Source organism: Harpia harpyja, chromosome 9 (assembly GCF_026419915.1).
Source record: "Harpia harpyja isolate bHarHar1 chromosome 9, bHarHar1 primary haplotype, whole genome shotgun sequence".
NCBI classification, from domain to species: Eukaryota; Metazoa; Chordata; class Aves; order Accipitriformes; family Accipitridae; genus Harpia; species Harpia harpyja.
The window spans coordinates 17,274,024-17,298,901 of NC_068948.1; the positions used below are offsets into that span (position 1 = coordinate 17,274,024).

The 24,878-nt window shown below is 40.9% G+C and overlaps 1 protein-coding gene and 1 long non-coding RNA gene across 5 annotated transcripts in view; both read right to left on the reverse strand.

Annotated features, from left to right (window-relative positions):
- Positions 1-17,476, reverse strand: part of LOC128146121 (uncharacterized) — a 121,545-nt gene extending 104,069 nt beyond the window's left edge. The window contains exons 1-2 of the long non-coding RNA XR_008236683.1: positions 17,152-17,476; positions 14,966-15,140 (exon numbers count right to left, since the gene is read on the reverse strand). This is a non-coding gene — a long non-coding RNA (uncharacterized LOC128146121). The remainder of the gene's footprint in view (positions 1-14,965; positions 15,141-17,151) is intronic.
- A 1,757-nt stretch (positions 17,477-19,233) lies between these two features.
- Positions 19,234-24,878, reverse strand: part of SALL1 (spalt like transcription factor 1) — a 23,415-nt gene continuing 17,770 nt past the window's right edge. For all 4 annotated transcript variants that reach the window (XM_052796949.1, XM_052796948.1, XM_052796947.1 and 1 more), the window contains 2 exons: positions 21,823-24,878; positions 19,234-20,758 (listed from right to left, as the gene is read on the reverse strand). The exon at positions 21,823-24,878 is cut by the window's right edge and continues 357 nt beyond it. In XM_052796949.1, the coding sequence (XP_052652909.1) occupies positions 20,318-20,758; positions 21,823-24,878 (3,497 nt within the window). In that variant the 3' untranslated portion in view covers positions 19,234-20,317. The remainder of the gene's footprint in view (positions 20,759-21,822) is intronic.

The window sequence follows — 24,878 nt, forward strand, 5'->3', positions numbered from 1 at the left end:
TAGAAAGATTTCAGTTAGAAGGGACCTCTGGAGATCAAGTCCAACCACCTGCTCAAATCAATGCATACGAAGCATCCTGTATATATATAAATATATACCTAAATAAAAATATTTTGGTCCAGGTTCTCAGTTACGTTTGACTTCAGTGAAGATATCCTAATTTACATTTTACTGCATATTTGGTCTTTTGTACAAGTAACTACAATTGCCTTGGCAGGAAGTTATTGTTATTGTTTAAACACATGGAAAGCTGAGGCAGAGAATTTGAATGCATCTCTGTTTGCCCACCTGGGAATCATCATTAAGATCTAAAGTTCTTAGGTGGGGTGACCTCATCAAAATATAAATCATTACACCATATTTCTACCTCATACATTAGGTGGGGTACTAGCTGAGGAAATTAATCCACTTAATTTAGTATCTTAGAACAAATGAATCAGAAAATTTAATTTCAGAATTTGAGATGTGCATTTCCAAATACAAAACTCGGGTGTTTTCTTATTGTATTTGTATTTTAGTATCTTGGTCCTGAAATATTCTGACAGCTGTAAAATAAATAATCTAAATAATTATTAAAAGAAAGAGCAGCATATTATTCTTAGTCCTTAAATCATCAGAATTGTTGCTAAAGAAGAGAAAACTGAAATATAAGAACCCAAGAAACAAACAAGCCTTATAAAAATAATTCATACCTCTAATGCTCTTATTTGCCAGGAATTCACATATTCATCCCAGCGTGCCTACCCACATGAAGCATGCCAGAGACCTTAACAGGGATTCTTATCTTAATAAAATGACCTCATACCTAGTGAATAGTTAGAAATGGCCAACATAGCTCATGATATCTAAGTAGCCTGACAGAATAACCTCTCACTACATTTTATGCACGTAATGAAACAGGGTTATGTCAACACAGCTATGTTGAATTTAATGCACTGTAATTCACATAGTGGAAAGTCTTCATGAGATAAATTATATTTTTAAAGATAGTTATTCTTTTGTATATGTATATATATTCATAAAGAAAAAAGGATGTGAATTCAACTACTGAGGAGCATTCTACAGTCAATAGTTACGTTGTTAGAAGCCAGGGACATGAGAGGGTTTCTCTGCATAGGGCTGTGAGCAGAGGTGTGCAGAGGAAGGGATCGTCACACCCACACCCTGATGGTTAGCACACCGGAGGGCAGGCACACTCCAGAGGAATTGCTTGGGTACCCTGCATGGTAGCACAGGTCTTCTCAGACCCCATCTGGCCCAGCCACACTGGGCTCTGTTCAGCCACAAGGCCACGCCAAAGGAGAGGGTGCCAGGGCTGCCAGAGAGGTAATACCCTTCTCACTTGACTAAATGTGGTGAGTAGGGATACCCCCATCTTCAGATCGAGAGGTATAACAGCAGGCTTATGTACATATACAAATTTATTTTCTCAGAAAAAGATGTATGTCCATTAAAGTTCAGAAAAGGTTCATTAAGACAAGTAGCATGAAAGTAATATATTACAGTTGAAATCAAATGTATGCTCACTTCCCCCTTGCAGATGAAATGTCAATGCTAACAAACCCCTCTACACCCCAGTATAGAGCCACAAATTTACTGCAGGTCTGAATGTGGCTGATGCCAATGAATGCCCTCCATCCAAAACCATAATATTCCCTACAGTGTTTATATAAATTGACCTCAGTTTTCCCTGTGGTAAAAGAAGCTGTAGCAAGAAAGAAAAAGAGAAGGTTATAAGTTCTGAAGAAGAGAGAAAGCTGGCATCTAAGGTGGAACAGAATGCAGGAAATATGTTTTGTTTTAAAGCCAGGTGATAGCATAGCCTTTGGCAAGAGGAGAGAGAAGAAGACGAACAAGAAGTGACTAATTCAGTAAGTAGAAAGAGTTGTATTTTTCACTTGTACCTCAGAAATGCTTGACCACAGTTAACTTCTTCATTTCCCAAGCCTCAAAACGGGTAAGAGTAGTAGATAAGCATATAGCTTATTCACATTTTGAATAGCAACAGGGTAATCAGTTACACCATCAACAACAATAAACCAGTCAGCTATACTGAAGTTAAATATCCATTGGAGCAAATACATACATCTAACAGCTGGTAAGTCATACTGCTAGCAGCTTTAGGAAGAAATCATTGCATTGTTTGCTTGTTTTAGCTGACTTTTAAGTCTTCAGTGATATGATTTTTTTTTTTAATGGGAAGATAAGAGATTATACAAAGCTTACTTCATTTCAAAATACCATTATATCTCTCCATGGATATGCTACTACAGTGTAGTTTCCTCTGCTGCTATAAGTTATCTGTAAGCATTTATGCAGTATTCCATTTTATTCACCCACTTCCATGCTTCCAAAAATCTACTGGGTACGCTTTCAGGTTAAGAGTATGAAAATCTTACTCAGTGCAGTTGAAAACATGAATATAAACAGGTGATTCTCCATTGGTACAAATACTTTATCTAATTCAATAGGATTGTTTAGTGTGCTTCACAGATTAGTAATTTTTTCCTCACACAGACAAAAGTATAAGCCATAAATGTTTTGGTGTTTAGTTTGGTACCTTAAACAATCCCTTCCTCTATTGAAAAATTCTGCAAGAACTCATTAAACAAGCTGAATTAAACACAAGATACTAGGAAACATTGGTGGCTAATGAGTTACATACTTTACTGAATGCACGGGCATTTGATAGTGCAAGAGCAGAGAGCAAGCTGAAATGTACTGTATTCTAAGAGTAAAGTAGCGCAGCTTTGTCCTGATATCCACGAGGTCCACTGTAGATCAGTGTTCACATTTGCAATAACTGTGTACCCTTTACTGTTTGATGTGATGATGTCTTTTAAAGCCCACTTTTCAGACAATTTTATAGCTATGTTCAACTCAGAGTGAGCTTTATTCCTGATACAGCATGAAACTAAAACAGTTGCTTCAGTCAGAAGTATTTGGGGCTGATTTGTTTGATTTTTGGAAGAAACAAAGTTAGAACTGCTCTATAGAGAAGAAAATTTTAAATCTCATGTACAGAACAAATGTGGGATGCCTGTGGAGTGAACTAGCTTCTTAAATCTCAACTTTGGACTTGATATTTTTTTCAGATGAGACTTTTAAAGAGATGTGCTAGTGTGTGACATTTTATAAATATTTTAGACACATTTCAACCAGAGCTTTAACGTATATCAAATCTTCTGTTAACTGTAACTGATATTAAAGAATGGAAAAGCTTTATAACCTGCAATCACCTATCTATGCTGGATGCTCTTTTGAATTATATACTAGACTGGGACTCGGGAGATGAGTCCACTTCTGCAAGATGATTCTAGGCAAGTTGTATCATCACCCAGGACTTCCCACCTCCCACATCTGTGGACATTGTTGGAATCTGGAAAGGTTGAAATCTCATTTTTGTAATTTTATTAACTAACAATTTGTTTTTCTTATTTCAATGCTATAAATAAGTACATGAGCAGCTGAGTAGCAACTAGATGCTCATAGCATATTCCTTATGTCCATTACCAGTATTGAAGATCACAGGCCAAGGCTTTTACTTTACTGGAAATATTGTGGTACAGTACAAACAGTGCTATATTCCAGATTTCACACAAGCATATATGTACTAGTGACCTACACTGTGAGACAGCATACCAAGAGCAAGGGATCTAGCATCAGGACTTCTGTATTTCACTGAGCTCCAGAAGGAGTCTGATTACATTCGTAACTATATCGGAGAACTAGGTATTGCAGCCCCCGAGACATGACTTCTTTTGCTTACATCTGATTTATATGAGTATGAATAAAAAGGGAATCAGGACCCTAGATTCCCTTCTTAGTTCTGTGACCAAGTCACTGCTGAATTTGGGCAAACTGCTTAACTAATCCTTACTAGCAAAGTCCCTTACTTTGTTAAGGAGGTAAAATGATATCTGCCTACTTTAAGGGAACTAGTGTTGTCCAATACCTACATTTACAGAATATTTTGAGAGTCCTAAATAAATGGTGCTATTGAAATAAAAAGCAATATCACCCACTTTTGACTTGAGCAGCAAGCCAATGTGTAGGGCACTCTCTTTCCATTAGGAGAAATTGATGATAAAGTCAGATCCTTCTTTGACACAAACAAAATCCTGTTTCCCTGAACATAAGAGGAATTAAACAGCTGGAGATTGTTTATTTTCTCTTAATTCTAAGCTTTCTTTCCTCAGCATTTAATGTAAAAAGCTCTGACACTTTTCTCAAGTAAATGCTACCAGTGTTCATGTGGTTCTGGCTGATGCTTTTTTACTGCTTTTTCTTTCTTCTTACAAGCTGTTTTTCCTGCATCATTCCCTCAAACAGTCGTGCTAAAGCAATACTCTATAAAGCCTCTCTGACTGCAACAGTCTGAGAGGCCTCACGTGTCTTTGTTTTGGGCAGTGTCACACGTATGTGGTTTGTTGGAGGCCCACACTGTTTCAGCTACCTGGTTCAATAAAGGAGCTTAATAACTTCTTACTAACTTTCTAAAATGGAGGATGATGTCAAAGGCCCCCGTTTCAACCTACAGCAGTATTATTATCAATACAATCAATGGCTAATAATAGCTATACAAAGGCAAATGTTTCCTGGCTGTTCTTAAGTAAGTCTAATCTTAAAGGCTGCATACAAAGCAAAGCAAATTCAGGCAAAGATTTCCTTCCTTAAATACCATACAAGTGGCAATCATCCTGTCCAGAAATACATTTTTAGTAATTGTTTTAATTCCCTTTTTTCCCCTTTTGTAGACATTTCATATGTTCTGACACTACACTGATGTTCCTAGAAGTTCTCATCCTGAGTTAACACCAGTATGGTGAAACTAGTTGAACATACTGTTTTGTACAGGTACAATTAGTGCATTATTTTGGATGTGGTTATAACTTAAGCCACTTTTTACCATAACAACTTTGACAACAGTATCTCCTACTACAATTATAGTAGTGTAAATGTGCTTTGACTACTATGGCTTTACCCTCCATAGGGATACCTTTCTACTGGTAATGTACTTCCTTAACTACCTGGCTATGTACAGTTAAAAGAATGAGAATATTATGATATACTGATACCAACAGCAGCAAAGGTATTTCTGATGATACATTCTGTAGTACTTTTACCAAACCAAGTTATCCTCTCTTTTTTTTTTTGCCTTCCCACCACAGACATTCAATATTAAAAAAAAAAGGGGGGTATCGTTTTGATTTTTGCTTTTGAAGCTCATATGAAACATATTTGAACAGTGCCTGCAAGACATGAGCTAACATCTGCCAAAGTCCTCAGCAGTCAAAATGAATATAGCTTATTAGTACTACCTTTAAACAGTTGCTTTACTTATGAAACCTACTACAAACCCTTACTCAAGGGAAAGAAAAAAAAAAGTATCAAAGCATCTTGTTTGCCTTCAGGGGGAATTTTGCTCCTCTGCAAGAATAAACAGCACAATTAGATTCCTAATAAGACCACAATGTTACAATTGTTGTTGGACAGGCTTTCTGGTGACTTGTAAATGAGATTTTATTAAGTACAGAAACAGACAAATATGCAAACATCTTCAGGTTTTACATCCCAAAGACACAAGACATCATTCTTTTAAGCAGGTGTGCCTTCCTGGGCAGCTGCTTAAGATTAGTAAATTACAAGCTCAGGATTTTATTCTTAAATATGGCTAAAGAATAAAATCTTTAGTCTGGCAAGTTGGAGTCAAACTGCCACAATGAGCACCTGTTGAGAAAGCCCATTATTTGAAGCTGGGGGTTCTGGGTGAAAAGATCACTGTGAATTAATTTTGATTGCTTCACAAAACTCTGCATAACAAATGGTCTCTGACAGGGGTATCAGGGGACTTCCATTTGAAGGGGAGAAAAAAAGGTTTTGTTTCTAAGAAGGTAACATAATCTCTGCAGTGACATTAAAACACACCAATGGCTGCACTTGCTTGAATCTCTCTTCTGAAACAGATTGTATGTACTTAGGTTACCAGGTATTATGTTTTGGGAGGGGAAAGAGCAACAATTGAAATCAAAATCTTATCTAAAAGATTAGCTAAAAAGAATATGGTCAGAGATGCATGAATCCTGAATTGTTAAGGCAGTTATTTGCTCACAAGTTTATTCACAGCCACATTTCTGTGTGTTCTGGATTGCTATATACTTTGCCAAAATGGAAAAGGAGGAGAAGAGAATAAATCAAACAAAAGTTTTTGCAGTTGACTAAATAAATCAGCAGCTTTCTTGTACGAGTTAACTCTAATAGTAAGTTAAAGTAACACTAAGGATAATGTGAATATCTCATAAATACTTCTCTCTCCTGGTATATAGGCTATTGAATATGAAGCAGTTTCTGCCTCTGAAGTTTCTATCCGAAATATACAAAAGTGCTACCTGTCTGTCATCCCCTGATTAAATCTACAGCCAAGCTTACCATCTGTTTGTGCAAATGAAAAGTGTAATATTCCACCAACTACTCTGCATGATCACTTTACTTAAGGGTTTCCTGCAAAATGATTTTCAGTTCATCCAGAGCTTATTTTTAGAACAAAAAAAAAATCACCAGAAAGCACTATGCTTTTAGCTAATAATCATGATCCAGCTGACTTTATGCTTGATTTGTCAACTCTTTGCCATTAATATTCCATGAATTATGACTTCTACAGTTCCTTCAAAATTGACTGTAAAAGCTATATACATATGAAGAAATTAAAATGCTTATACTGACTTCCCATTTTATGTGTGTTCTGCTTTAAAAGCAACCTGAATTATATCATCATCAGGGTATTAATTGCACCTACACAAAGATTTGGATGTGTTTGGATTCATATGGGCACTGGAGGCTTGTGTCTATATGTAGCAAAATCATTGCAGCCATAATAAAGTCAGAATGCAGCCATACATTCTGTTAAATAAAAATAACAGAAAAACTCTAGATAAATCAGATCCTGCACTTTGTTAATTTATGGTATAGGTAGGAATCACTCTAGTATTAGACCACCAGGCATCTAACCTTTCTAACTTTTGCAGTATCTCTGCATTACACTACAGGGCACATGATGGCCACCTGAACAAAGAAATACTGATGATATTCTATTTCATTCAAAAAACCAGACCAATATACTGTCACAATCCCAGAACAGAAATATTAGAAGACGTCTTCAAGCAGTGATGCTTTGCTGTTGTAAATAAAACTAATAAACTAACCTGTCTGGAGTTGAAAGTAAACTCTGTATCGTCCAAATGTATGTCAGCTCCATTTACCTGCACATGCCTTTGACAACACTACAGTCCTACAGTCCTCATGTTCAGCCCCTGCAACCCCAGAACCTTCCCAAAGATGGATGCACAAGGGAGGAGCTGACTGCAGAAAGACAGTGCTTAGTATAAATCACTTCTATTGGACAATTTGAGGTTTTTTTCCAGCAACTTTCTTTTTTCCCCACCCCAAGCCTCAGCTATCCTGAATATCTCTTAAAATTATCACATGCATCTCTTCAAGCAATATATTTATTCTCTTGCTAATTCCATTGCTCATCTAATATAAGGCATGAAGCAATGGGTAAAAGTGAAAAAAAAATCCCAAAGATGATGTTTTATCTTTTCTCTCTCTTTTTTTTTTTTTTAAGATAAAAGTCTTTCTAATAAATGCCCCTATGATTCTACTATAGCGCATTCAAAAAGCAAAGCACACTAGAGAAGTATAAGCAGTGGGAAATATGTAATACATCCTTCTGCTTTTTTTCTTCATGTCTCCAAAATAAACTACAAATTTCCCATGTTGAAAAGTTCTTCCTTAAGTTAATAAAATCTGTCACTTTCCATAATGGTTGATTTGAAGAAAGTCCACAGGTGCAGTATTCTGTTGTTCACAGCTTGGGAAGTCAAGGCTTACAATAAAAAGCTCTCTGTGTTATGGTCCTCCTTCCCCATCAATTCACATCAAGTATTATTAGAATCATCTGCCACCTCAGTGGTGCTTCCTCTGTGCTCAAACTGCAGAAGCAACAATGACATTTTACTGCTCTGCAGGTGCTGCTGTGTGTGGTCACGAACACAGAAGTGTGGCCTGCTATTGTTCTCCAGTAGCACTTTGATCTCAAACACAAAAAGCCACATAGCTGGCTGCCCTGTTCATTCTTATGCTGGGTTTATACAGATGACAGAAAGAAGAGGTGACAAGAAATGGGAAATCCATAATATTTATTTCAACAAATGCTTCAAATCTTTTTAAACATCATAAGAACATGGCTCATTAAACTACAACAGCCTTGAAATTGTGTTATAAAACCACAAAACAAAAATCAATATTTCTGCTGGAAAGGAGGTAATGAAATATATCGAGTTGGTTGAAAAGTGGTTTGTATGAATCATAATATTATTATGATGTTCACATCACTTCTACTCCCCATACTTAAAGTTAACAAACTAGGGAGTGCTTTCTTTCCCATCACTTAAACAGGTGCTACAAGGTGGTATTTATCAAAGTTATTTTCCAGACTCAACCCTTCTGCCATAAATAATGCTGGGATATAGGAGGCTTAGTAAAGGGAGATCAATTCAATGCATATTTGCTACCTGAGCTTCAGCTGTTGTATTATTTCACAGTCTGATCGATACTGTGCTCCTTAAGAGCAAAGGAAAAAGCCACAACATCACCCTGATGAGTCACTGTAGGTTTATTACCAAGCCAGAAGGATGTAACATTTCTGATTTTAGTAAAGACTGAATTTGGTAGCAGCATTTGACCACTATTAAATAGTTTAACTCTCTGTTTCAAGTCTTTTGCAATGACTTGTCCAGATTTTCAGCAGTGTTACAGGAACGCTTCTGGAATCAACACTCCCTCTGCTGAAAAAAAATCCTCTGGAATATTATTTAGAATTCTCTCTCATTTATTTTAAACTGGGGTTATTGCTCTTCAAGTGAATCCAGAGAAATCTGGTACTTAAAAATATTTTAACACAGGCAAGCAATAATGGTATTAATAAATGAACACTGAACAGTATGAGATGAAGGAATGGGAAGGAAGCACTCATGAAGGAGGCCTAAATTATTTGGTTCTCCCAGATGTTAATGTAGGCTTCTCACTCAGAAACTGCACTGTAAGGTTATATCAAACAAAACCCAGGAAAAATGTACCCCTTTCCACCCACAGTCCTTCATGTACACATATTGTGAAAAGTTTCTTTCTTAATATCTTTCTCAGGAAAAATCAACCATAAATACCTGGAAACAATAAAGAACAGAAGGAAGAAAACATTGAATAGTAACTCAATGAGACTAGCAAAAGGCTCAGCAGCTACTAGCAGCCACTGTACTCTCACCCTCCTCAGAAATAAAAACCCAAATCTGCCAAAACTGCCCTTCCCTGCCAATCTCCTTTTGTAGTGTAATCAGGAGAAGACAGCAAAAACTTCCCATACCGAAATTCATCCATTTAAAAGGACAGTGCTATATCCACACAAGTCTTTGAAGAAGAAGTAAAGAAGAAAACCATATATCAAAAGTCAATTGATGGAGGGAACTAAAAGCAGTTTTTAAGACTTGTGCAGAGTGCTTAGATTAACTACTTCCACCAAAAGAGAAAATACATAGTATTAAACAGAGTCCGGCTCCGGGAACAGAGGAATACAGAGCATAACCTGAGACCTCTGTACCTCTGTTTCACTGAAGAGAACCAAGATGACATCAACCCTTGATTTAGGACAAACTCATCCAAGAAATTTCTACAGTTGCCACTGCTGTAGCCAAATACTCTGCACATCACTTCTTACACTATGAACATTGATGGGGTAGATTGAGCCATTTTACTGCGCTTCAGCCATTGCAAAGTCTCCTGTACTGGAGACCTGTCCTAGTAGATGTGTGTACATTCCATCATTTTCAATAGTTATGGTGGCACTGGAAAGACTCAGAATGTCCACTCACCACCAGAGACCAAAAGCTTAGTTTTACAGCCAAGCAGAAAAATCTCACTTCTTATAGCACATGAGCTTCTAACCCCAGCTGGGGGCTGATTCTGCAGAAACTGAGGAAATGCCAATCTGTAAATGAACATCTCAACTTCCCTTCAGCATGCAGAATGGACTAGTTTCTCCAATTCCAGCAGGGATCCTTTCCAAATTATGCTTTGATTTTACTACTTAGCAGGAGAGGGAGAAAAGGTGCTACAGCTGGTAGCTATTGATATTTAATCTCAAATTTATTTTTACTTTATTGTTTTCCAAAAATAGTCTTGTCTTTCACCAGCTCTACTGCTGTTAGAACCTTTTCCAGTAACTGTCAATATTACACAGAGCCTTAAACCCTGAGAGAGAAAGAAAGGAGGAGGGGGTGGAATACGAGAGACAACTACTAATCCTGAAGAGAGAGAGACGTATCACATCACCACAGGACTCCCTGCTACTTCAGATCCTTCTATGGCAGCTAACTGTATAGTCATTTCATCTGCTTAAGGTCAAATCTCCCCAAAACTTATTTGGAAACGCAGCAGCCTGGATTTGGCCCTCCTCAAAGGGCTAAGAGTGTATTGCATACATCTACCCGCAGTCACACCCCATGTCAGCTACAGGTGCCCGACTACATCATGGCTCTATCAGCACATTGCCCCCCAGCTTGTATACTTAAGGACTAATCAAAAACCAAACTAATTGCTTTCCTTTGATAACAATTAAAAAAAAAATAAATCATTATTTCGGGGGGGGGGGAACTGTTGGCCAGACAGGGCAGGCGTTAGGATGATCTTGGTGTGTTTGTCTAGGATGTCAGCTTGTAACTGTCCACTGTCATGGGATTTGGGCCATGATTTTAAGTGACTTTGTGTCAACATGTTTTAAAAGCCCGATTTTCAGACAGAGTAGCATTTTCTAAAAATTGTGATTCTTTGAGATGGTTTAAATTGAGCATTATATAAATTGAATTAGCAAAATAAGGCATTGAACAAGCTTGAAATTTAGGCCAAGTTGTAACAGAGGGGGGTGGGTGGGGTGGAAATTACTGCCCATGTTCTTCATTTCTCCTGTTCTTATTGTTGTTACTGTTGTCAATATCTAATTTTCAGATAAAAAGAAAGCCTTCAAGATGATTAGCAGATAAAGTCAGGACTTCAGGCTTTAATTGACAGTTACTTCAGACTCCTGATGAAATGAAACTCACTCCATTCTGTTTCTCCGCAAGACAGTCAGGGAAAGAACATCTAAACGTAAGCGTAACTTGCTGACTTGTATCACACATGGCCAGTGTTTCAAAACTCAGAGTTACCCTTTCAAAAGCAAAGACTGTCACTGCCATATATAGGGTTATAAAGAGCAAAGTGGTCAAACAGAGAAAATCTCTCAGAGGATCCAAAAATATTTCCTGTCTTTATCATCATTGCTAGTGTTCAACAGTAGAGCAGACAATGGACATATCTATAGCTGCATTTCAACACATGGATGTATTACTGTGCTTGCTGCTCATAATTTTATATAGTACATGGAGATATATACTCTCTGGGAGAAAAGAAAGAGCGTCAGGAAGTATTACACAGACTTGCAGCAAAAATAACAGCTGCAGAGGACTCCAATTTGCACACTTTATTTCAGTGCACTCTCCACTACACCACACGGGCACAAGCGCTTTCACATCTTCCTTCCTACCTCACACACTGTCCTAAAAGAAACCAGGAAGTCACTAAGGCAACAAGTCTGACCCTAAACTGTCATACTGTACTTCATCCAGCATTTTATTTCTGATTAAATATGACCTTTACAATTCCACATACTTTGTTTTACCATTTTTTTTCATATATGGGGAATATATAAAGAGAACTTATTAGCTGCAGTCCAGGCTGAAAGTTATCTGTGATAAATACCACTGAAATTGGAAATCAACTACAGGCACTTGTCTGCAAGGCAGCAAATGCAATTACTATTTCCTTGTACTGTGCCTCAGAAAGGGACATTTTGTCTACATGGAAAATTTTAAAAGACTGTGGCTACATCCAATAGTTCAGCAAAAATACAGTATCTCTGGAGACCTTTTGCAAAAACAGATGATTTATTCTTACAAATACAGTAAAAACGTAAACACATATAACATGGCATTAACTTTTAAACTTCATCTGATAAGTGGCAAATGTTGTACTGAGGTATCAGCAGAGCACTTCCAGGTGTTCTGGCAGATGCTGAAATTCAAAATAGCTGTTTTGTATTGGATATTTTAAAACCATTTATATTCCAAAAGAGTAGCCATATATGCTATAGACACATTGCAAAAGACTAATCTGAACAGTTTCCTATCTAAATATCCAACATAAACAAAAATTAAAGGTAAGGAATTATTGTTAGCATAATTTTACAAAACGCATCAAGAGACTGAAGCAATTTGCCCAAGGTTACATGCACCCAGAGCTGGGGATGAAACTTCCATTTCCTAAATCGGCCCTTCACGCTTTAACCACAAGCAAAACCTCTACATAAGTCTCCAAGGTTCCAAACCATGCACAATTAAAATGTAATAAATTCCCTTCAACAGCACTAACAATAAAGGAATATGCGTGCATCAAGCTAGTGTGTGCATCAGTAGACAGAGGGTGAAAACAACAGCAGCAAAACCGTGTGTTCAAACAGCACTGATGCAGGAATTAAATTTCAGTATTGCTGTCAACTTTTCATTTTCACTAATGGCTTTTAAGAAAGCCGGACATTTTTCCTCAGCCCATTTTACCTTTTCCCTCCATGTGACAAATATTGATTTTCATTTCCTCCAAGTTTAAGTGCATTGAATGCTATTGTGACTTTTTGTTTGTGTCCCAGCTTTATTGAGGATGCCAGCATGAATGCATACAGCTTTGGAAAGAGAGAATTGGTTTAATAACATCTTCAAATCCAGGAGACAACACAGGAGCCCAGTCTACTTTTTTTGTATAGGTCAAGCAAGAAAAGTGACTCCAGGCGACTATCTAATGTCAGTAAGGAGACTGCTGAAGTAATAGCCTTGGTGTTTTTAAGCTGTTACTGCTATGCTCCATCACAACAGGACAAATTATGGAGTGTTCTCCTGCCACTTCAGTGCAAAGTTAGACATACTATCTTAAAAATGGCTTCAGTGGCATTTTAAGCTAAGCCTATTTTGTAGACAGTTGACCCTTTAGGAGGCTTGGTTTGGAAGGTAACGTCTCATGAAATTCTGGCTCAAACAAGCTGTAGGTTTGTGAATTCTTTTCTGCCTGACTCACAGATACATAGGCTCAACCTCCTTTCGTAAGATGATCTCCTTAAGCTTTGTGAACCTGCCTCGTACATTTTGGACACTTCCCTATCTTAAAGTCTTATTCAGCAAATAAGAAATCACTCTGTCTTTGCAGTGATATGAATAAAGAGTGCTTACGCAATCTATTCCACCCATTCAAATATGGAGGGGCAGGAAATCTCAGTGGACAGAAATAAACATCTGGACTGAAAGGGAAAGCCAGTAACAACTTAAACTGCCACAGACACTGTTATAGAAATTGTCTGTGCAGCGCTCAGACATTCATCAGTGTTAGAAGCCAAAATAAGTTGAGCTGACTTAAGCAGGGGGTTAAATTAGTTTACGTGTATCAGCACCAGGGGTCTATGCTGGTATTAAGGGATCCCCACAACTGAGCTAACTAGTGATCTAACCATCACAAACAGCCTCATTCTCATCAGCAGCTCTGACACAAGTTGCTGAGAGGACTCTTCATTCAGCCTAGACAAGTAAACAGACATATAAACCTTTGAAATTTGTTCTGTCTCTCTCTAATCTGTTATTCTCTGGATCCTCTAACCAACAGAAAGGTAGTTCATATGAATGCACATTTAGCATTGAACATGATCATCCACTTAGTTATTGTACATATGAAACAAACGTTAGCTTCACTATGTATTAACTGACATTTTAAAATCCTGATGAAAGGAAAGCAATTTAGAATTATTCACTGCTAAAGGAAGCTTATTTTCAAAACAGGCACTGTTTTGAAAAAAATCTTAACATTATTCATGTGGTTAGTCTCACTGGCTCTGCTTTGAAATTATTTTTCATAGAAAAGATGGGGAAAAGAAAGAAAGTAGTGACCGGTGGGGTTAAATACGTGATAGTGTGCCAGACCACTCCATTTTTTGCTTTCCATATTCAATTCTAAACAGTGCTCATGTTGCACCACCTGATGCCAGGTGCTGCAGGGCTTCTGCTACACCCACCTGACATTGTGATGCTGCATTTTTAAGACCTTTAAATGATGAAAATGGACTTTGTACTTCAGCACTGCCCTGGTCAAGAGAGCTGTCTGTGCAAATGATGTGAATGTCTGCTAACACGGAGAGACTTCTTTCTTTTGAAATGAAATGACACCAGAAGTTTCAGGGCTGATCATTCCAGTGAGGACCTTCCTTATTAGCAGTGGTTACAAAGTCTAACATGGGCATGGACATGTTTTTGGTCCCCATCTAGCCTGAATTTAAACTGCTTTCCAAAAATGACAATAACTTCTGAAAGTTAAGAAGAGCCTACAATTTGGGTTAATTACTTAACTGCTATAAAAAGGAAGATGACATCACTTCCTTACTCTACAACTCTCCAGTAGGCCATTCTCACAGGTATACCATATGCTCAGTCAGCTGCATACAAGATGCTGGCCCCACCCACCATGCAGAGCATTGCAGAGAATGTCTTTAACCCTCAAGTGCATGTTATTCACCCCCTCCCTCAGTGCTAGACAGACTTGAGCACTAAAGAAAATTCCTCTTTCCTGCTCTCCTGTTCTCACTCTATTGTTCCTCTTCCCATATCATTGAGAGATTTTGCCTCTTAAGAAATTCAGACTGTGGATTCAAAAATACGTGTCTGAAGAAAAACAGAAGATAAAACGGAAACCAAAGAAAGAGACTCGTGGTAGGACAAAAACTATAATATAATTTGAGCCAGAAACTTAATTTTAGTCACTGCCATGCTTACACCTCACTTACCTGTAAAATATTCCAACTACAGCATGTGGCCTCCCTGTATGGTTGTCCCTGCAACAAGGAGATTTTCCCAAGGAGGAATCGCCATGCGCTCACCATCTTCCAGGCATCTGCTAGGCCACTGCCAGTAGCGACAGAGGGACTGGCTCGGGGTAGCCATTCTGATATTAACTATAACCTGAATGTAAAAACCAGAAAGATCAAATCGGGAAACTGAACATAAACCCAGATGTCAGTAACTCTGTTCTCAGCTGAAGTTGCATATTTCCCAATTATTCCTGTTCTTTTCTATTAAGATTAGTATTTCCAAGCCTCCACTCCTCCTTAACTTTTTGTCTACAGGGAGGTATTTATACAAGAGACTGTATTATATGTGAATCTTTAAGTCATTATATTTCAACTCAGTAGTTAAGAGACACACTGCTTCCAGCTTATATAAATAACTGTACCCACTTATTTGCAAAACATTATTTTAACTTCCATCAACTCATATTCATGAGAGAAGAAAACCCAATAGGAAAACGTTATTTCGATTAAAAAAAGCCCAGAGATAAAACCTGAGCAGTACTGAAGACTGGCAGGGAGAGAGCAAAAAAAGAACTGTCACACTACAAAGTCACACCTCCTCCTGCCAAGTAAAACTGGCCTCTTGCAAACACGCAACCAGGTAGCCTGTGACTTCAGGACTCCCAAAAGCAGGAAGTATGCCCCAAAGAAAAGGTCAAACCAAGCAGCAACTGTTGTATTTCGATGGTCAGTAAATACGCTTTCCAAAGCAGGGTTGGAGAGATTTGTTGACCGTTGCAGCAGGGAGGGCTTGCAACCTGTCCCTAAATCTTAAACCACAGCCCAACATAGGAAGAAACACCGAAACTCATCTGGCTTTTCCCTGAGAAAAGGACTTAGGATTCGGTCGTCATCAGCACGCTAAATAAGCCAGGCAATTTGCTGCTCCCCTTCCCTTTCACTCCTGCCTCGTCAATAAAGAAACCTCGTTCCTGCCCATCCGATGTGCTGCCCTGACTCCTCTCTCTCCACTCTGCTGGTATAGTGGGTCCTTTTGATTAGCCCTTTTCAGCCTTTCCTTCTGTCCGTCCCGCTACATCTCCCCAGTTTGCCCCATGAAAGTGAAGTGACCACCCGCCAGGCTGCTCCGCGGCCGGGACACCGCGGGCGAGCTGCGCGCCCTTCTCGGCGGCCAGGCGAACGGCGCGCCTCCAGCCCCTCTCTTTCTCAGTCGCCGCCACGTCCTCGCTTTCTCTCCTCCCTACGGTACTCGGGGAAACCCCCAAATTCACGGGCCGCCTGCTAGCAAAAATGCCCGGCGGGAGGGGCAGCCCCGCGGTTTGTCCAGCCGGCAGGGGCCGGACGCCTCCGGCCGCTCCGCCGCGGACTACTCCCAAGCGGGGAAGTTTGGCACGCTATTAGCCCAATTTTTAAATACATCACGTCTGTTTCTGGGTGAAGAAAATTACTCGGGCTGATTAAATGAATGCGCTGAACGATCGTTGGTGCTTAGAAGAAGAAGAAAAAAAAAAACACCCCACTGTGCTTTATTTTAACGGATGATAAAATTGTGATGGGCGGGAAGCAGGGGAAGAAAACTTTGTTGCTAATGAGAAAAATGCGGCCGCGCGAACAAAACTGTAAAGAAAAAAAAAAATCTATTCTTGAATAAGGATTAATTCAATGTCTGTGAATAGGAAATCCTGCGCTGGGTAATTGCAGCGAGGTAGCGCGGCGCCCAGCTGCGAGGCGACGCGGGCACCTTTGTGCGCTTGCCAGAGGACAGCTCTGGGGAGAGGTAACTTCCCCCGGTCCCCACGGTCTGGTGTCAAGTAACGGGAAATTTAACATTCCGCATTTCCAGAGCAAATTATCCCCCTCCTCCCTCCCTCCCTCCTCCGGCAGCTCGCAGTCGGCCGGCCGGGCGCCCCGCCTGACGGGGCGGGGAGCCCCGAGCCGACCCTGACCCCGCACCCCGCGGGGCACGGCCTCAGCACCCTCGGGGGACGGCCCCGGCTTCCGCAGCGGGCCGGACCGCAGCTCCGTTCGGGGGCGGCAGGAGAAAGGGAACGAGAAGCCCCTCTGCGGCGCGGGGATAACAGCCTACGCACCCTCCGCCAAGCCCGGCGCAGCGGGAGGCACGGGACACGGCAACAGTTGATTCCTTCCCCCCCAGCACCCACCTTCGCAGACGGTAGCGAGGGAAGCGCAAAGTGAAACAGCAGCAACAACCCGGCAGGCCAGGGCAGCGCAGCGCACCGGCTTGTCAGGGGAACCCTCGCCCAGCCGGGCTCGATCGCTGCCATCAGGCAGGCGGCCGGGAGACAGAGTGTCCCGAGGAGCCTCGTCCGCCGCAGCCCCCGTCGCCGGGGCGGGTTCCCCGCAGCGTCAGGGAAACGCTTCCGAAAGGCTGGAGGAGAAAAGGGTCTCTCGCCCCTCGCGGGGGGGAGGGAGGGCACACCTGACCTTGGGCGAGGAAATGCAGCCCCTCGGGCAGCGGGGCGACCCGCGCCGCGCCCCCTCCCCGGTGCCCGCTTCGCCCGGCACCCCCTCAGCGGGGCGGGGAAGTTTACCTCAGCCGCCCCCAACGCTCGCGCCTAACGGTCGCCCGAGCGCGCGAGCTGCCGGCGCCCCACCCCACAACGCCCGGGCAGCGAGCCCAGGGGTGCGCTCGCGGGGCGGGCGGGCTCCGCCTGAGGGAGCAGGGCACCCAGCAGCCGCGGAGACCGGGGGGTACCCCCGGACCCTAAGATACCACAAAGAAAATGGCTCACTTTTTTTTTTCTTTCTTTTTTTTCTGGAAGTGCCTACGTTACCCAGCGGCAGGGAGCGTCCGGGAGCCGGCTGCCCGCGGAGGCTCGCGATTGCGGGGCCCGACTGCCCCCGGCCGGGACGGGCCTCTGCCCGTTCCCTAGTGGGGCTGAAAGGTCCTCGGCACCCAAAGACTTCGCTTTAACGTGAGGAGAGGTTCCGAGGGCCGGAGTTAAAGCCATTAATGAAACTCAAGCTGCGTAAAGGAAACCCTCCCAGAGCACTGGTGTCTGCTAACCCTTCCTTGCTTTTCTGTCGCTCAAATCTAAACTCAGTTTAACAGCAGAATTAGTTAGTATTTCATTGATAAAACCATCAAAATACGTTTAATTTACCTTTTTCCGAGACCAAAAAGTGACTTGAAATTCTTAAATATTCACATTGACAAGCCAGCTGGCTCTAGTGTACAACTTACATGTTAACAAAAATATGTATCATGTACCAGATGAATCATCACATTCGAACAAGAAAAAGTTCTAAAGACATGAAGTCCAAGAGGTATTCAGACTACAGCGTTAATATTTTACTAAGGATTCATAATCATATGAAGGGTAAAAGTCCTCAAGTACTTCCCACCCCAGCTTTTCAGTGTTAAATCCTCTATGATGCCCAATTTACAACTCAAACTACTAGGGGGAAGAGCAAAGTGATTACTTCTTGTTTAAAAAGGCAAGCAACTCCACCCACGCTGATATGAAAAAAATTCCTATAACACAAAATGCCTAAATTTTGGAATTGTAAAAAATATATATATTCACATGAGCATAAAACTGGTTATTTCTGTTTGGTTCTTTGAAGGCAGCCAAACTGATTTATTTTTCATAAATAATAATGTGAGGAGATAAAACTCTACTGGGTGAAAATATTGGGCTGAATTCTGTTTCCCCAAACTCCCATTAAGGTTAATGATCATTGTAGGTGCATCAGGGAAGCCAAATCATGTGCAAGGCCAAAGCAATTTTTTTTTCTTTTTTTTTTACAATCAAGTTATAAATCCCATATAATATATGGAGGCTTGCAAGTGGACATCTTAACACAGATATAGCAGCGTAAGCATGCCACAAACATACAATCTCATAGAATAAAATTAATATCAAATATAAAGCATTTGAACCAAATCAAGCCTTAAATGTGATAAATTATTTCCTTCAAAGGAAACTTACCTAGGCTCAATAAGGTCTTTGCTAGCAGCATTTTTTTTATAAAGAAATTAAAAATGCCAAAATATCTACAATTTTATGAGGAGGAGTTGAATAGTTAAGGAGAAATTTCCCACTATTGGGGGGTATGAAAAATATACTAGCAATTAATATGCAATACATATATGTATACCCATACTTACAAATATAAACACACACATACAACCTGGACAGTTCATGTTAACCAAGGAAAGGCTAAATAATACAAAGTGATTACTAAATACAGGTACACTTTAAAAACACAGAGACAGTGAATTTTATCTGTTGCAAAAATGTATTTGATTACTCGAGTAAAATTACAGTATCTCTGCTGTTAGTAAGTATTAAATGTTAAAGAAACTGGACCTCTTTTCCTTTCAACTTTCCGAGAAAGTGCATGTAACAGTCCAAGGTTCCCCCTGCCCCCCTCCCCCCCCCCCCAATACCTAATACAAAATAAACAAACACTATACTTGTTCCCTTGGTCAAGGAGTAGGGCTTGGTCTTGTAAGGAACATATGTACATTTTAATGAAAGTGATGTCTTATTGTATGTACAGGAGCATCTACAGTTGTCCATGGAAGTTGTTCAAGATGCCATACTTAGCAGCATTGTGAAAGTCCAGCACATTTTCTATAATGAATATACCTACAAGGCAAAATGTTACGTCTCAGTTTCAACTACCAAAACAACACTTCAGTATCTTCTCTAATAATCCGCGTGCTTATTACTGTACAGAAATGTATTAACATTTAAGACGACTCAAGTAAAAAGCACAATACAAATAACAGTTCAAAACGGAAAATGTTAAACCTACAAAAATTAAAGCAGTTTTAATTTTATAATAAAAATCAAAAACTGAGCTGTGTAAAGGACCCACACTGTTCAGTCTATATTCTTTCAGTCCTTTTCTTAATTCTGTTTGGAAAAATTAAACAATGTGTTTGCTGATAAAATTTCCAGCAGGATCAAAGTGTACATTTATATACAGATTTTTGTTAAAGATCTATTGTATCACTGAGGCATCGCATCAATACCAGAGTTCATGTTAAACTGGATATAGAAAATAAGTTAATGCCAGAATAAGATCACCTAGCGGAACAGACTTGCAACTGCCATAAATGTTACAGCAAGTTTACAGCACTCTAGTCGATTAGTATTTAGTTCAAAATACAGGAGACCAAAGTTAATGCTTGCATTTGTTTGCAAAGCAAGGTTATATCACTAATAAATAAGCTCTCTTAGAACTCTAGAAGTAGAACACGGTACAAAAGAAGTCTTTGTAATGTCGTAGCCTGCAGCTTGAAAAAAGCAACCCTAGGTTGCACTATTTGCAGGAATGTTATTTATGGAGTTTTTCCTAATTTGTTACAATTTCTTTGTTGTCTTCCACGAAACGCGTGAAACGGAAGCTTGTCCCATTTTCATTGCTTGCCATTTTCTCCAGACCAGCTAGAGGTGCGTTGGGTTCTGAATTCTGGAGCTTCTCCAGGCTTCCCGTCAAGCCACTGATGGGAGAGCTGCCACCATTGCCCAGGCCCCCTGGTGCCGGAGGGATGCCACCATTCTGGATGACAGAGATCTCGTTGGTCTTCATGGCCAAGCCGTTGGAGAGTGCTGCCGCGTACTGGTTCCAGAAGCTGGAGGGGTCTCCATTCCCCGACCGTGCAGCCAAATCCTTCTGAAACATTTCTGGGAACTTCACAGGATTGCCTCCTAGAAATGTCATGGGGCCATCTACAGAAAGTCGTCTGCCTCGTCTTGCAGGAGTACTGTTCCACATGTGAGTGCCCATGTGAACCTGAAAAGAAAGAAAGGAAGAAACAAACAAACAAAAAATAGGGGTTGACAGGGATTTCAAACTTATTTTGATCACAGAGAAGGCAGCAGTCCTTGAACATGTCCAGCCTTGTTACATAATGAACGGCACTAAAGGTAGCTGGTACAGGGCTCCATTTCCCATCTGGAATAATAAATAAACTTCTTCTGGATTAGCCCATCACCATTACCCAGAATACCCTGTCTTCCTGCTGAACAATGCATTGCTTGTTAGTCTTTTTTTTATTATATGTATTTAGTTTATAATGACTTCACTTTATTCTGTCAATTGCAGATAGCTGCTTTCAGGGTTAGAATTGCTATGTCCACTTTCATTGCAATGGTAAGTATTGTATTTGACACCCTTTACCCTATAAACGTCCTTTTCAGACAGGCAGAAAGTATCCTTTACTGATTGCTCATCAGAGAGCCTCGTGTATAGACAGAATGGCCTGAAAGTAATTATTCATCTCGCATTACTGGCAGCAACCTCTAGAGAAATACTCTGTCAACAGAAAAATGTACACAGTAAAGTGCTCAACTGGTGTTCTAAAACTTAAGTGTATTTGCTTTTTCAAACACATATCAGTAGGAAATGTTAGTTATATAATCAAAGTAATGCCCATTAGTTCCAGAATTATGTTAATAGTTTTTTTAAACACCATCATCTTACATGATAGTTATGAAGAACAGCACATTCAAGAGCCTTTCAATTCTTAAAGAGGTGTGTGAGTTACAAAACATGTCTCTGTTAATTAAGACTCCTTAACATCATTTGGCTGTTCCGTTTCACACTCTACATAGACAGTCTTTGCTGGTAGATGAATTTTAATTAAGCATCAAAACCAAAAATCACGCTTCGGATCGGCTGCCAACATGAGCACTCAAGAAGAGGCCATCTAGGTCTACCAGAGCTGACTAAACACACCATTTGTCACACCACAGATACCCAAAGGTACCACTGCTTGCAACATTAACAGATGTAAAAAATTAAAACCCCCCTGCAAGGAGAAAATGAAACCTAAGAACAGCAAGAGGAAAAAGTACCTTCAGATTGCCTTTTGTTGTGAATGCTCTTCCACATATAGTGCAGGCAAAAGGTTTCTCACCAGTGTGCGTCCTTTCGTGGATCTGCAGAGCACTGGAGGAAGAAAATGTTTTCCCACACGTGTTGCAGTAGTGCTGTTTGGGGGTTCTTCTGGGGAGAGCAGGGAGCAGGACAGGGGATGTAGCAGAGGAGGACAGCGGCCCTGAAGCAACTAGACCAGAGGGTGCTTCTTTGCTATCCTGAGGAGAGCTGTGCACAAAGCCATTAACCTCAGTCTTTATGAGCGATGACAGTGAATTAGCAGGCATAACCGAAGAATTCTGATTAGGGCCTATACTGGAATTGGGCTCAAAAAGTTGTGATGGTAGATCTCGCATTTGATGTGTCAACATATGCTGCTTCAAATTACCCTTTGTGGAAAAGCCACGATTGCAAACTGTGCAAATAAATGGTCTCTCTTTGGTATGACTTCTGTAATGAATGTCCAAGGCACTCTGACAAGCAAATGTTTTGCCACAAATGTCACATGCGGTGTTTTTAAATTTACCTCTATCTCTGAAAGGAAAGAGCATACTCAGAGACTCTTCTTTAATCATTTTATCAGTGTTACTAGATGTCAAGTCCAAAGCACCACTGTTAGCAGGGGTTGGAGACAAACCGTTGGCAAACTCACTTGGTAAAGCTCTTGCTGGTTTCTCTTCAATACTTGGGGACTTGTGGTAATCATTAGTGCTGTTGGATGGGGACAAGGCCTGCATGGAAGAGGTAGACTCTGAGACAGCAGGGCTTCCAGCACTTTGGCTTTCCATATCACCACCGACAGATGACGAATCGTTAGTCAAAACGTCCCCTTCCACTGACCCATTTTCAACTGACTTTAAGCTTGCCTGAAGTTGTTCAGCAAGTCCCGCATTGATCATCTTCATCTGATTTTCCAAAGCAGCAATACTTGACATTTCCAGGGGCAAAGGGGAAGAAGACAAGCTGTCTTGTGATGCATCCGCAGATTTAGGTGTGTCTGGCACGCTGCTGTCAGGACAGTCTTCCATGTTCTCATCTGAGAAGTTGTCTATATCATCAAAATTCTTATCATCAAAAGATCCCGTATCTGATTCCATTGACTCAGGATAGTTTTCCGTCACTGGAGTGTTGGGGATCTGCCCTCCCATATGCATTCGGATATGCTGCTGTAGCACAACAGCATTGGTGAATTTTTTCTGGCAGATCGGGCATGAATGTTGCACTCTCAGCGGAGGCATGGCACGGTGGACACTGTAATGAGTCTTTAAGTTGCCTTTAGTAGTGAAAGCGCGACCACAGATTTTACATTTAAACGGCCTCTCACCAGTATGTGTGCGATAATGCATTTTCAGTGCACTCTGGCAACTGAGAACTCGGTGGCAAATGATACACTCATTAGGATCGGTTGCCTTTTTGTCAATGTTTTCTACCAGTTGCTGCAATTTTGACGTTTCAGATGCTGGCGTTGAATCCAATAGTCCTCCAAATGGAAACTTTGCCTTAAATTGCTCTGACATGAGAGGCATCAGTGGATTTGTAAAAGTGGCGACACCGCTGGAGCCTGAGTCTGCTGCCGGTGAGCTCACAGAGCTGCTCATGTTAGTGATGGCGCTTGCGTTTTGAGAGTTTTCTTCCATTTTGCCATTTGAGGTAGGCAAAGTGCCAGCCTCTACCTCATCAGAAAGTCCATTGGAAATTTTTGATGTGGGATCAGCTGTTCCCGAGTCACTCTTGACAGAGCAGGGAGGGCTAGTGGAAGGATGGCTAATGGGAATCGGCTGAGGCTCCTCAGTTTTGATGAATGGGGTCAAGCTTGGGATCGTTGGTGGGAGTGGCAGTCCAACAGAAGTCGTCAGGGTGGAGAGGACCGGCTTGCTGTCCAGCCAGCTCGTGACAGGTTTCTCTGGCGGTATAGACATCCCGTAAGGAATACCCGTGCTTGTAGGAATATTGTCCAAATGCTCTGGCACCGGGTATGGATTCATTTGAATATGAGGGTATTTTTCTTTATGACGCTGAAAGTGGACTTTTAAGTTTCCCTTTGTGGAGAACCTATTTCCACATATGTTGCATTTAAATGGCCTCTCGCCAGTGTGAGAACGTAAATGAATCTGCAAGGCACTGTCACTCCCAAACACTTTAGCACAGAACCTGCATTTATGCTTAAAGAATGCCTCATCTGAATTACTTTTTGCTTCAAAAGCAGTTACGTTTGGTGGCTTGCTTTTTCTTTGCTGTGCCAAGACAGTCAAGGAGTTTAAATCCTCTGCAGGTGTTCCAATATTGGACAAGGGACTGGAGAAAACAGAGTTACTAGGGGTGGGCTGAGGTAGAAGTGGATTAGATGCAGGACTTAATAAACTGCTTATTGCAAAAGCTGGTGAAGATGATGCTGATACTGGTGGGTTGCTGAGCTGTGAGCCACCAATACTCGAAGCCACTTTTTCTGAGGACGGTGTTGTAACTGCTGCTGCCAATATGTTAATATTTGGAGAAGAGCCACTACTGGATGGAATTAGAGTGTTGCCAGGGTTGCTCTGAGGTAGCTGTATAGGGGGTAGCTGTTTCACACCACTGATGCTGGCAGATTGACTAGCAAGGCTTTGTGCTAATCCAGCTGCTGCAGCCAGCTGCTGGGATAAATGGGAACTTAATGTGGACAAGGGGTTGGCAGATGTTCGTAAAGTACCTTGAGAAGGGCTAGAAGATGTTGGCATGTCTGTATTTTGGGAAGCCAACAATAATATTTGGTGACGAATTTGTTCAATCAGTTGCAACTGATGGATCTGCTGCTGCTGTAAAGCCAACAGTTGCTCCATCAAGGCAGGTACAGCAAGCTTACTGTTCGATGCACCATTACATCTCGCTTCCTGTGAGAACTGTGCTACTGCCACTTTAGTACTCTGAAGGTTTTCAATTATTACATTACTATTTATCACTGAAAAGTTGCCTAATGTTGTCAGATCCCCTATGTGAGGTAGAGAGGTTGTTACAGCTGAGGTACCCATTGTGGAGCTGTTACTGCTTGTAATAC